At 36.0% G+C, this 12,034-nt stretch overlaps 1 protein-coding gene across 2 annotated transcripts in view; it reads left to right on the forward strand.

Moving 5' to 3' along the window:
• The window catches only part of LOC142083631 (oxysterol-binding protein-related protein 6), an 81,466-nt gene that overhangs the window by 50,190 nt on the left and 19,242 nt on the right, over positions 1 to 12,034 (forward strand). The window contains exons 24-25 of one of the 2 annotated variants that reach the window (XM_075153343.1): positions 173 to 252; positions 11,252 to 11,343. In XM_075153343.1, the coding sequence (XP_075009444.1) occupies positions 173 to 252; positions 11,252 to 11,343 (172 nt within the window). Of the gene's footprint in view, positions 1 to 172; positions 1,872 to 11,251; positions 11,344 to 12,034 lie in introns of those variants that run through there. The other variant, XM_075153341.1, reaches the window with a different exon arrangement.

A 12,034-nucleotide genomic window follows, 5' to 3' on the forward strand; every position in this document is an offset into this window, starting at 1 on the left:
TATTTTTAAATCCCTGACTGTTCTTGTGTCCTTTAGAAAAATGAAACCAGATTTAGTATTGGGTTAGATCAGAGAGATATGGAATTTGATTTCATATTGCATAAGAGCAGAGACCTATGGTCAGAACTTCTTTTTCCTCTCTCTCTCTTGTTTTTTTTTTTCCTTTCTGCAGAAAAGTTATTGACGCTAATCAAAGAGAAGCCTGGGTTACCAATGACACCTACTGGGAACTGCGAAAGGATCCTGGCTTTAGTAAAGTAGAAATTCCCGTACTCTGGTAAACTGAGAATGTAGATCTAGTAAACATATCACTCTGAAGAAAAAAATAACTATGCACAATATGTTTCTTATAGCTAAGTGTGGTTTGTGGGTCTACGGAAAAACCTATCATTTGCATTTATATTCATCTTTATAATGGACCTTTGAAAGTGCATTAGACCAGGCCCCTGACCACTTCTGGATCTTTTTAATTTTGCAGCCATTAAAAAAAAAAAGAAGAAAAAAAAAAAGAAACAGAAGCCTTTTAAAGTTTCATACACTGAAAATTCAGAACAAAAGAAGCAGATGAGTTATCCAAAGTCACTCGGAAGAGCTGGTAAATGCAAAACTGCAACCGGTGCTTTAAAGAGACATTAAGAGTAATGTAATTTAAATTTAAAAAAAAAAAAAAAAAGGAAGAAAAAGAGAAGAAAATCCATTTTGTTTCAACTATTTTTGTTAAAAACTTTTGGGTCACAACACTGTCATTTCTGGCTTCAGGTTAGTCCTTTGGTGCGATGCGCTTGGACTGGCCTTTATCAAAAAGATATGCTTTTCCGGAAGCTGTTCCCATTCATATGCCATTGTTCATGCCTTAAAAAAAATATGAAGATGTACAGTAAGTAATTTTAAAATATGTATGCTTAGGCTTGTGTGAAGGGCAGATTTTTAAAACACTAGAATTTTATCATGATATAAATATTGGAGAAGAACCTGCATTATTTAAAATCAAAAGATAACCAAACATCTAACTGTATTTCAGAGGAATGAGATCTACTGTACATGCTTTAGCTTTGGGAAGCTGACTGTATAATCAGACTGAAAAGAAATTGCTACCTGGTTGAATTTGAGACAAATTCGGTAAATGCATATGAATTGCTAGTCAGAAAGTTCATATTCTAAATGACTGATGCTGAGATGCAATCATCACTTTTACCACTGGCTGGACATAGTCTCACAGTGAATCTCATTTCCCCATAACTGTTTATACAATTAGAATTCCCTGAAGCTTTGCAACAGCATTAAAAGCACAGAAAGATTTCATGGGAAGGTCTCTGGCTTCTCTCCAGAAGCTGGATAGTACTGTAAATGCAACTATTTTCTGCCACACACACTGTTTACTTTACTGGCTCTGTTTTTTCCCATCCACTTTTCTTACCTAAATTTATATTTGAGAGTATGGCAGAGGCTCCCATCCGTTGTAGCTAACAACTACTACTTGTGTTGCCAAAATAGCTTTTGTGCAAAGTTATATTTTACAGTTTTTCATAAAGTGATTCTATATTTTTTGATTAAGAACCAAGTCTCTTACATGTTGCTAAGCCTCAGTTAATATATGTGGAAGAAGGCTTGGCACTTTCTATTTGAAAATCTCTGAAACATTAAACAGTAGGAGGGCAGATTTTAATAAAAGGAAAAGAAGTAATTTTATTAGGTAAAAATTGCATTCCATATCGTATGATCTAGTCTTCCATTTATGCATGTGTTATACATCCAGGCATTGATGGTAGGTTAGATTTCATGCACGTACACTGTATTTCTTTCTACACATACACAGTGTACATAGTGCACTCGAATTTTTCTATTTAAGATTGATTCCAGTACTGAGACCTAAAAAAAAAGATTAGATAGGTGTGTGATCCTGCCAGCAGAGCTGCTTGAACAGTTCTCAGTAGATTACAACACATACCCAGTTCTGCCTGCTTCTTCCTTTCGCAGAGTCAGGTCCGTACAGAACTGAGATTACTTTGATTATTTAATATGCGTTTAGTTCTCCCCCTTGTTTGTATGGCAAAGCAACTGGCAGAGCAACTAGCTACTAATGAGTTCCAATTTCTTCACACAGTTCTGTTACCAGGAAGAATTATGAAAACCTAAAGAAAATATTAAGTAGACTTTTTAAGAATTGTGAATGCTCATCAATTGCTTATGAATATTCGGTATTAAAAACTCTGTGCAGATTAACAGAATTTCTTCCAAAGAAAATTTTGAATTATGCAAAGAATGATATCTTTTTCTTTCCTAGTTGAACCTAGTCTGATTTGTTTTTTTTACTTCTGCGATTGTTATTATAAGAAAATGAAAATATATCAAAATTTGTTTTTTTTAATCATATTTAATTAACTTCATCCTACTTGCTTTAATGACATTACACTATGAGTCAAATTGGCACATTGTGTGCAAAACAGCAATTAATTATTCTGTGTCACTTTCCTTAAAAACAACATTATTAAACATTTGACCCCCTCATGCTCCAGTCTTTGGGTGCAGTTCACTGTGATATTAGAAAACACTATGTGTATATGACTGCAAGTACCTTTGAGGGACAGAAACTGCATGTCCTCAAATTTTTCTGAAAGTTGATATTTAATACAGAAATAAGGTCTTTAGTTTTACAGTGTTCTGCTAGTGCTTTGTGAATGCCATTATTTGCAATGCAAACTGAAACTTTGTAAACACTAAAGATGCTATCACTGATTTTATTTTTTACAATTGTTTATTTGACACTCATTGAAAGAAAAATAACATTAACATTTTTAGAATTAAAAAAAATCTGTGATATGCTAAATCTTTCTATTGAAGGCACTTTTTAAGCTTACTGAATGTTAAATTAGTTAATTAGTAAGTAGAGGAAACAGAAAACAATGCATCACAAAACATTTGCAGTCTTTATCAGAAATTGAAAAGTGCTAGCAGATGTACCGTAAAGCAATTTCTTATAGTGCAGAATTCTCTGGATTGTGTGCAAAATCTTTTACCAAATTTTTCCTGTAATCTTGGGCGACATCTTGACATATTTTGTGTTGTTTCTAAAGAGCATGGGTTAACAGAGGATACGTCTGGGGGCTTCTATCCAAATTATGATTTTTAGACAACCTGTGAAATTTCACCAGCACTAAGTCGTGGGGAATAGTGGGCTTTCCACATCCCCTGCCAGCGTGGTGCAGAATGGTTTCCCGTGTTGCAATGAGAACAGCAGCCTGGCACCCATTGTAAAGTGCCTGCTGCTTTTTGGCAGGGCTGCTGCTCGGCCATCCCTTCCCAGCACATGGGATTTTTCCGCACCAGGTGCAAAACCTTTGCACTTCTGTTGAACCTCACAAGGTGTCTTCTGGCCCAGACCTCAGGCCGAGCAACGTCATTCTGATTGAAGCTCTGCCATTTGGCGTGCTGTCTCATCCTCCTAATTTAATGTCATCTCCGAACTTGTTAGCATGTAGTCTATGTCCTTGCCCAGGTCACTGGTGAGGTGTTGATTGACATGGGCCACAAAATTGAAGCCTGCAGGGCTGTCCTTGTTGCTGACTGCCAGCGGGGCGTAAGCCATTGATCAATGCCCTTCAAGCCTGGGGATTCGGGCAGTTTTCAGCCCACCTCACTCCATTCATCCAGGCAGTATTTCCTTTTGAAAGGCATGAAAAATACTTACCAACTCAGTAGATTTAATTGCTATAGGTTTGATATGTGATGAAAATTAGTGCAAATCATTTGACATTTAAAACCTTTTAAACGATTTAAGAAGTTCTAACTTTCACTGCAAAGACATATCCTTTGCTTTTTCCTGTGTTTCCTCAAAACACTTATTTCTGTATAAAATACACAACCCTTATGCTTTAGTTTCACAATAGTGAACTGTACTTTCAATTAATATTTTAAAAGCGTACCTTAATTTGTTCCCTGTTCTGGTACTGCGGATATGATAGGATAATAATAGCTATTTTCATCAAATGTAATGTCTTACAAAGACTTAAATAGCTTCATTCCTATTTTAGATCTGTATTAACAAGATGGTAGATTTTTCGGCATATTAGAAATTGTTATCTCACTGGGAGATGCAATTTGAATATGAGTTGATTTTCGTAGAGTATCACTGTGATTAAAAAGTCATCTAGACACCCAGTCTAGTTTTAGACAGATGTAAGTTGCATGAAATAAACTTTTTTTGTATTTGGCTTTAAAAGTGAACTCCCACTATAATACTCTCTTCATCTTACAAATAACGTTACCCTTTTTTTTTTTCTCATTTTGAACTTCTGACTCTGAATGAGCTTGTACGGCATTTGTGGGTTTTATTTGAATAGCACGTTAGGCATATGGCGAGTACTGCAGTACGTAAACATGACATAGTTTTGAAAGATATTGCCCTTAATTAATTCCCTACTGAACACTGTCAGAGCTTTATGGAAACAAATTACACAAACCTTAAGGCACACTAGGAGCCAGCGCTTGTCCTATCCCCATGGGCGCCTGGTGAGGAGCTTGCATCTGGGCCATGTCCTCTGTTTCCCATGGAGGTAACATGGGATTTTCTCACTCTCGAACCAGGCAGAGTGGAGCCCAGCACAATGCAGTCTTGTTCATAGAGTTTCTTTCAAAAAATCTGAATTTTTAGAAATACCCTGGAAGAGAGGGGAGTTTCATTTGCACTTGCACAATAACCAAGAGGGCTGAATATGCCAATTCTCTGTGAGTTTTGCAAAACTTGCTTTCACTAGCAAAGCTCTGTTAGTATAGGGAAGGTTTGTGTGGTCTCCTTGTTTTATAGGACTTTGAATATTGTCTGGTTCACAGATAAACACTAGCTGTTTAACATGCCATTGGCTGCAGTCGTAATCTGAGGAATTAACTCTATTTTAGATGTCATTACTAATACTGGAGCTGCATAATGAAAGTAAAGGAGAGTTTCCAGATTGAATCCACCTGAAAAGAAAGGGTATTTGTATTCATGTGCTAAAATGACAGGAGGGGTTAAGTTAGAGAGTTTGGCCCAGCTGGGGAAAAAAGATTAATATTGACAGAAGCGTGTAAGAAACACTGGAATGGTCTCACTTGTCACCCTGTGTTATACACAGACCTGGGAGAAAGCTAAGAGAGTTTACTATGTCGTAATCACTTGGCAGCTACTGGGGCTAAAAATACTATCTTGGGTTTTCTTCCTGTCTGTCATTAAGTAACAGTCATCAAAATTGCATGAAACTTGAATTTGATCTTTAGAGCATATATTGATAAAAGTCAAAGTAGGCAGGGATACAATGGCAACTAAGGTTTTTTGTTAATGTGCTCAAAATTGCGAAGGTATGTTTAGTATAAAAAGTAGTATAATTTTCTACTTTACCATCCCTGGTTACTTTTATTATAATTCTGTTGTCACTCAGAAGTAGTTTCATGGAGAAAGGTCTTTTTTTTTTTTTTCCCCCTTTTTGTTTTTAACAGAAGAATCTAGACTAAGTGTGTTAATAAAGGTTCAATTATTCCTGGGGAGGATATCTCCCTGAGCTCCATTAGAACAGTGAATGGTACCCACAAGAATGTTGCAAATCTCAGTAAGCTCAGAGAAATGGCTTATTTACAGCAATTTATTTTATTTTTGTATTATATATTGTAAGGAGTCTACTTACAAAAGCAAATACATTATTTGCTCTTTAAACTAGGGAATGTAAAATACCTTCATTCATTAGCTTTGGTGTAAGCTATGTCTTTCTTCCACTAAACTGAAAAAAGCCCCTTTATAAAAGGATTTTTATATGGTATCTTGCAGGTTTAAAAAGTGATAGCAATGTACTTGTAGGTGTTTTATATACCCATCTCCTCCTTTGTCAAGTTTTGTGGTATTATAAACCCATCGTATCTTTAATTTTTTTTCCCTTCCTTGTGATCTTTGGCAAGCCTCAGAAAAGAAAAGGGAGGGAGAGACCACAATGGAGAACAGTGAAACTAGTCACAGCAGCTCTGTCAGTGGCACAGCTGTTACAAACCAGAAAGTTTTCTAACTTTTATGAATTAAAATGTCAGCAGAGCTGCTGAATCCATTTCAGGCAGGTTATCTTAATACCATTTTTCTTTCCACTGATCCATGACAGCATGAAAAAAGGGAAGATTGGTGACATTTGCTCAGAATGAATTCTGAAGGTGAAGGGAAGTTTTTATTCCTTTTATAAATAAAAATGACTGTAGCCAGCATTTGGCTAAAGGTGTATTGGTAATGTGGACAAAGAGAGTTACATATTTTATAAATAAGGAAACCATAAAGTTGGAATATATAATCAGCAGTGCATAATATATTCTGTCTTGACCTATCAATAATTCATTGAAGTATGGTAAAGCTACTTATTTGTGCTCCTGGAGCAATGATCCAGATGTTGTCTCCTATGAAACACTAAAACATATTTCCATATTGATTGCTACTTTTAATGGTCTGCATTAATAAAAGACACATCTTATGCTAATTATAATGTTGCTGGCCCAGAACATTAGGGATGCAACAAGGGAAGAGGTGAGGAGATTCCTTCAAAAAGTCAGAAGTGGGTAACTTATCTTGTACACCCTGAGCATCAAAATGATGTTAGTGCTATACAAGAGCAGCACACACACAGTGATAAATACTCAACCAGAACTATTCTTCTTCATTGAGGTACTCTGTCCTTGTGCCAGTCAGTGTAGCCACACATGCAACATCTTTTTCTGAAGTTGCTTTTTTTTTATGATTGTGCTTATGGCCCGGGGTTGATTTGTCAGGTCCACCAAGGACAATCAGTGTTAAGAGTCAGGATTGCAAACTCAGATTTCTTTTCTAGTAGTCCTGTGCTGAATGCTCTCCCTCTTCCTGTGTTAAATTCACCTGAACAAGGAATATTACAGTAACATTAACAAAATGAGTATAAGTTTAATCCTCAGTATTTTCTAGGCAAAGGAAAATTCAGGACAGCTTCTTTAACTGTATTGAAGAAATACAGATGAGATCTTCAATTATCTTTGTATTTGCTTAATATTTTATAAAATATTTTGAGATTGGATCACCAATAATAAAATTATACATAAATATGTTAAACATGCTTTGTCACCTATCTTGAAGTCAACATTGAAAATTATCATTCCAATTTGAGGTTAGAAATTAGGTCTATTTAGTTCTTGAAATGTGTTACTGGTATTGTTTATTGGTTGACATATATTGTAACAAATTCAGATCACAATAAATTTTATTTTCAGCTGAGTCTCAAACAAGACCTGACTATGAGCTGAGAAATAAATGCTGATGAGTGTGTTTTGGTATGCAGGCATAAATGCAAAGACGGCAACTTCTACCTTAGATAAGCTTTCACTCTAATTAGCAAAAGCACTGTTCTTTTTCCTTTATTTCTAAACTAATTATTTTCAAACATTCATTCCTCACTAAGAATTAATTACATGTGAAGTTTGAGTTTTAAAAATTAAACAATGTTTGGAACTCCACAGACATGAAGAGTGGTGCTTCAGTCTTGCATCTAATGCTCAGATCTTGCTAAATCTCCTGCTCTCAGAGCGGGGTGGCCCTATAGTGCTTACTCACTAAAATTTCATCCTTGGACCAGAAAGAAATATCAGTGGGCTTTTCTGGATGGGATTCTTCTTTGTATATGTCCATGTTATTTACTATAAAATGAGTAAGAAATCAAGCTGCTAGCATCTGGTATCTGAAATACTTTCCTTCACCAAAATGCATAGCAAACTTCTTGTTCATCTGTTACTCTTAGATTGTCTGAAGCAGACACTTTATTCAGCATGTAAAAAGCCATCATAAAATTAAACTACTGTGGTATCCAGAGAGATCATTATGATAGTTCTGTATTAGGATATTAGGTATATTTTCTTTGTTGTAACCAGTAGCAAGACTCTTCTTTGGGTCTTTATCTACTTTCCTTTGTATAATTAACTGTTTGGTGAATTATGATTTCTCAATATTTCAACAGCAAAGGATTCTCTATTTTCTCTCATTTTTGCACAAAGTTAATAGAAATTGGGAATAATGTCACACTTCTTTTGTGAGATTAGATCCCATACGCACATATATGAAATGTAGTAAATTTTAGTATTTATACCTTGCTCAGACTCTGAGAATGCCTTTAGAAGAGTAAGGTTTAGATTAGTTGTTAATTTTACATTGCCTTACTGAGCTTCTTTGCTTTTAACAGCCTTTAATTTCAGATGGGAAGCCCCTGCACCAATTCTTTAGCAGGCCAAAATGTCAAAACCTAAATAGCTAAAAGAGCATTCTTTGCTGATTGCCCATATCCCTGTGCTCATTGTACAAAAAACCCCAAATCTGTTGATTTCTTGTACACCTCTTTGTGTAGCATACTTGTAAAAGGAGGTCCTCAGAGTCTTTCCACTGTGATTATGCTATTATGTCAGCTAGAAAGATATACAGAAACTCGCCTCGCGGTTTTTAAGATGAATTTTAAAGGCAAATAGTTGCTTTCTAGAAGCCTAACATATAGAGCCAGTGCTACTTTTGAGTACTGGGTAGACAGTGTCTGTTTTAGAGGAAAATAACAGACTGTAACTAGAAAGGGTCTGTGTTCCTAGATGCAGCAGACAAAATTTTTTCTGTTGTTTGAAAGCAGTAGAAAACTGTTACTTAAGGGAAAGAAAGAAAGTAAGAAGCCTTTATGTACCCAGCTACCCAAATGTTGCAGAAGGCATTATTTTTGAGCACTGTAATATTAAACCTCACCTGCAGCACCCTTAATTTTATGCTCAGAAGTTCAGTGTAGTCTGAGATGAAGAAGGAAATGATACTGGGAAAAAGTCAGTACCATAATTTCTAAATAACTCAATAGAAAATTGATTTGCAAATATTTGTTTTGAAAACAGTATAAGCTACTTGAAGTATCGCAATTTTTAAAAGCGCAAGTTTAGTCCTTCATAGTACATTCAGTAATTTAACATTTAAAAAAATAATCTTGATTGATCTTGATTGCTTTCCTGCAAATGCATTCACTTGTGCTTGACTATTCACAAGTTTGGGATATCTTTAAGGATGATTCTTCTTTACATCTTATTAATTCTAACTCCAAATACTGGCTGTAATTCTGCCTGTAAAAACAATTCAATTGCTTACAGTTACTAAGCATCAACAGCTGAGGAGTAACACAGGTAGGATATAATTTGTATATTCCAAATCTATGACTTTTATTTCACATGCAAGAGTTAGTCAGCAATGCACATTTCAGATTTTTTTTCTGCTTCAACTGCTTGGACTCCGATCTTGCATCAACAGGCATCAATACATAATTAGCATAAACATTGCAAACAGTCTCACTGAATTCAGTTTAAAAAATGTAGATACTAAAGTTCAAATAAAAAGACTCAACAGTGACATTCCTAAGAAATCAAAACAATGTACCTGGTTACACCAGGCTTTATAGTACTTGATTTTTAATTCCTACATGCTTAAACAAATGAGCACCTACGCAGATGAGGCTGAGCTGGTGTGGGTACTCCGTTGAACTCAGTGAGCTTCCAGGTGATTGGATGATCAAGCTGCCCAAATCTATTTCAACTGTAGGCCTAACGTACAGTCAAGCCTAGGTATTCAACTAGTTACACATAAGCTTAATTTTGAACATGTGCACTTGTGGAAGATAAATGTGTGAAATACAGCTGCTTTGACTGCTTGCCAGTCAGAGCAATATATTTGACTTTCCTTTGACTCTCTTGCATTTTGGGATCTTATTCTGGGGCTTGTAGTTAAAACCAGTTAACTTCATGTCTCTGCAAAGCTCAATTATGTATGACATTTGGAAGAAAGAACAGGAGATTAAATCAATGACAATTCATCATATTATGTCTCACTTTGGCAAGCTTAATTGTAAGAATATTTGCAATTCCTATCCCTGTTTCCCTGTACTTTCCCCAGGATGGTGCCAGCCCAGAGTGAGGGTTGCTAGTACTGTATGCCAATCAAAAAAGGAGACTAATCTTTCTGATTTGCGAAGAAGGGGTGGCTAACTAAGAGCATGCTCCTAATCTCAGCCTAGAAAAGCATGAATGTGAGAAAGTGCCTCCCCTCTGTCCTTCTAGGCTTTAGCACACAAATAGAACTGCTTTTTTTTGGTATATCAAGTTCTCTGGCTACTTCAGAGATTGAACCTAGCCAGGAAGGAGCGGTAAAAAAACAGTTTTAAGTTCCCACATAACGCAGCTGCCACACTTGTTCTGTGTCTTTGCACTCGTGAGTTGGTTTTGAACATGCTGTTGTAGTAATCCAGAATGCAGATGAGGCCTCATGCTGACTACCTCTCATGCAATAAAACCCAAGCTCATACAGTATTTAATGTTGATTACAGTCAAGCATCTTTTGGCCATATGATTCAGGGAGGTGGTAGTGGGGGGAATAGTAAACAAAAGAAATTAATTTAACTGAGACTTTATTCCAGTGATGTATGTGGTATACACAATACCCATAATACCAGCTCCAACTGAGGGAGGTCCTACAGCTTCTGGTAGGAAATAAAGGTGAACTTGGCTATGCTATAGTTTATGTTGTGCTCTAAAATGTAACAAGATGTCATCTGTTTCCTTCAGGCTGAGCCGGATTTACCAGGATATTGTGTCCAAAAAACACACACACAATTCTAGTTTTTGAGGAAACATGATGCTCTTTTACCTGTTGCAATGTAATTGGATAATGCATGTACAAATGACTTGTTTAGCCTGCCAATGAATGTTGCTAATGCCTTACCAAAAAAAAAAGCATATTTTTTGTATTTTTTTCCTCAGAGGCAAATCCAAACAATGCTAGATTTGGGAAACTGTTTACTGAAAAGCATTTTCTAATAGATCTCTGAAGAAGTGCAATTGTATAATTATTATTGTTCAGTGCATACAGTACATTGTCTCCATCACTCTGTACACTGCTGCTATTAGTGCTTGTTCTAATAAATCTCAATGTACACTGTTTAAACTGCTGTCATCTGTGTTCTGATTTATTAACATAAGAAACACTTTAGAATATGGTTCTTGAATGAACTGTTTGTAATTAGCTAAGTGAATTGACTATTAATCATAAAATTCTTAATATATATTGTACAGATTGATTTTGGAGAGGTGGGTGATAGTGGCAGCAATAGCACTGAAACAGCGGCTTCTCACTAGCATCATCCTGTTCCTTTCTAACCTTGTTCCACTGCAGGATTATTTTTATAAAACTTTTCCCATGTGATTCTCTGTGCAGTTTCTTTAAATCTGGCAGGAGCTACCAACTGCAGTCTCAAAGAAGATAATTTTTTTTTGGCAGTTCCCGGTTTTATCTTCATGCTACAGCTGGTAAGAGCCTTTTGCTTTTTTTTTTTTTCCACTTCAGCTTGGTCTTTATGATTAAAGGGAGCTTGCAGTATGTTACTCAAGTTTTGTGAGAGGGTGTAGGGAAAATGATTCCTGATGTTCTCTAATAGAATTGAAAAAAGAGGTGTGGAAATGAAAAAAAAAAAATTACTTGACACCCACCCCTTCTGGCATCTTGGAAAAATAACAGTATGTGGGATTTTTCCATTATGTGTTCTTGTCAGTTGTTCAGCCCTTAAATCAATTACATTTTATTTACAATGAAAGCATAACAGAAAACAAGAATTTGGTTGGGAGGAGAAAGTAAGGTTTTTGTGGTTTCTTGGCATTGTAAAAAGAACAAGTGTTCAAACAGTCTGGAATGCTGCCTGAGTGGAAGCAACAGCAAAGGAAGAGAAAGCACTTTTTTCATGAATGGCAATGCTTGCTTTCTTGTGTCAGAGTACACATCTGATCTCGTCCAAACGGATGCCCTGAGCCAGGTTGTACACTGGGAGCTTATTCCCCGTTAAACAATTCTGCGAGCGAAATTCAGCTCTGGTTTCATATTTGTGTAGTTGGGATCCGTACTTTGCCTCTGAATGCTTTGCAAAACAGATCTAACACTTTTCGATGACTGTTGCTCAGCAAAATTACTGTGCATAAGTGAAGTGTGAAAAGCTATATGTCATTA

This window comes from Calonectris borealis, chromosome 6 (genome assembly GCF_964195595.1).
Source record: "Calonectris borealis chromosome 6, bCalBor7.hap1.2, whole genome shotgun sequence".
Lineage (NCBI taxonomy): Eukaryota > Metazoa > Chordata > Aves > Procellariiformes > Procellariidae > Calonectris > Calonectris borealis.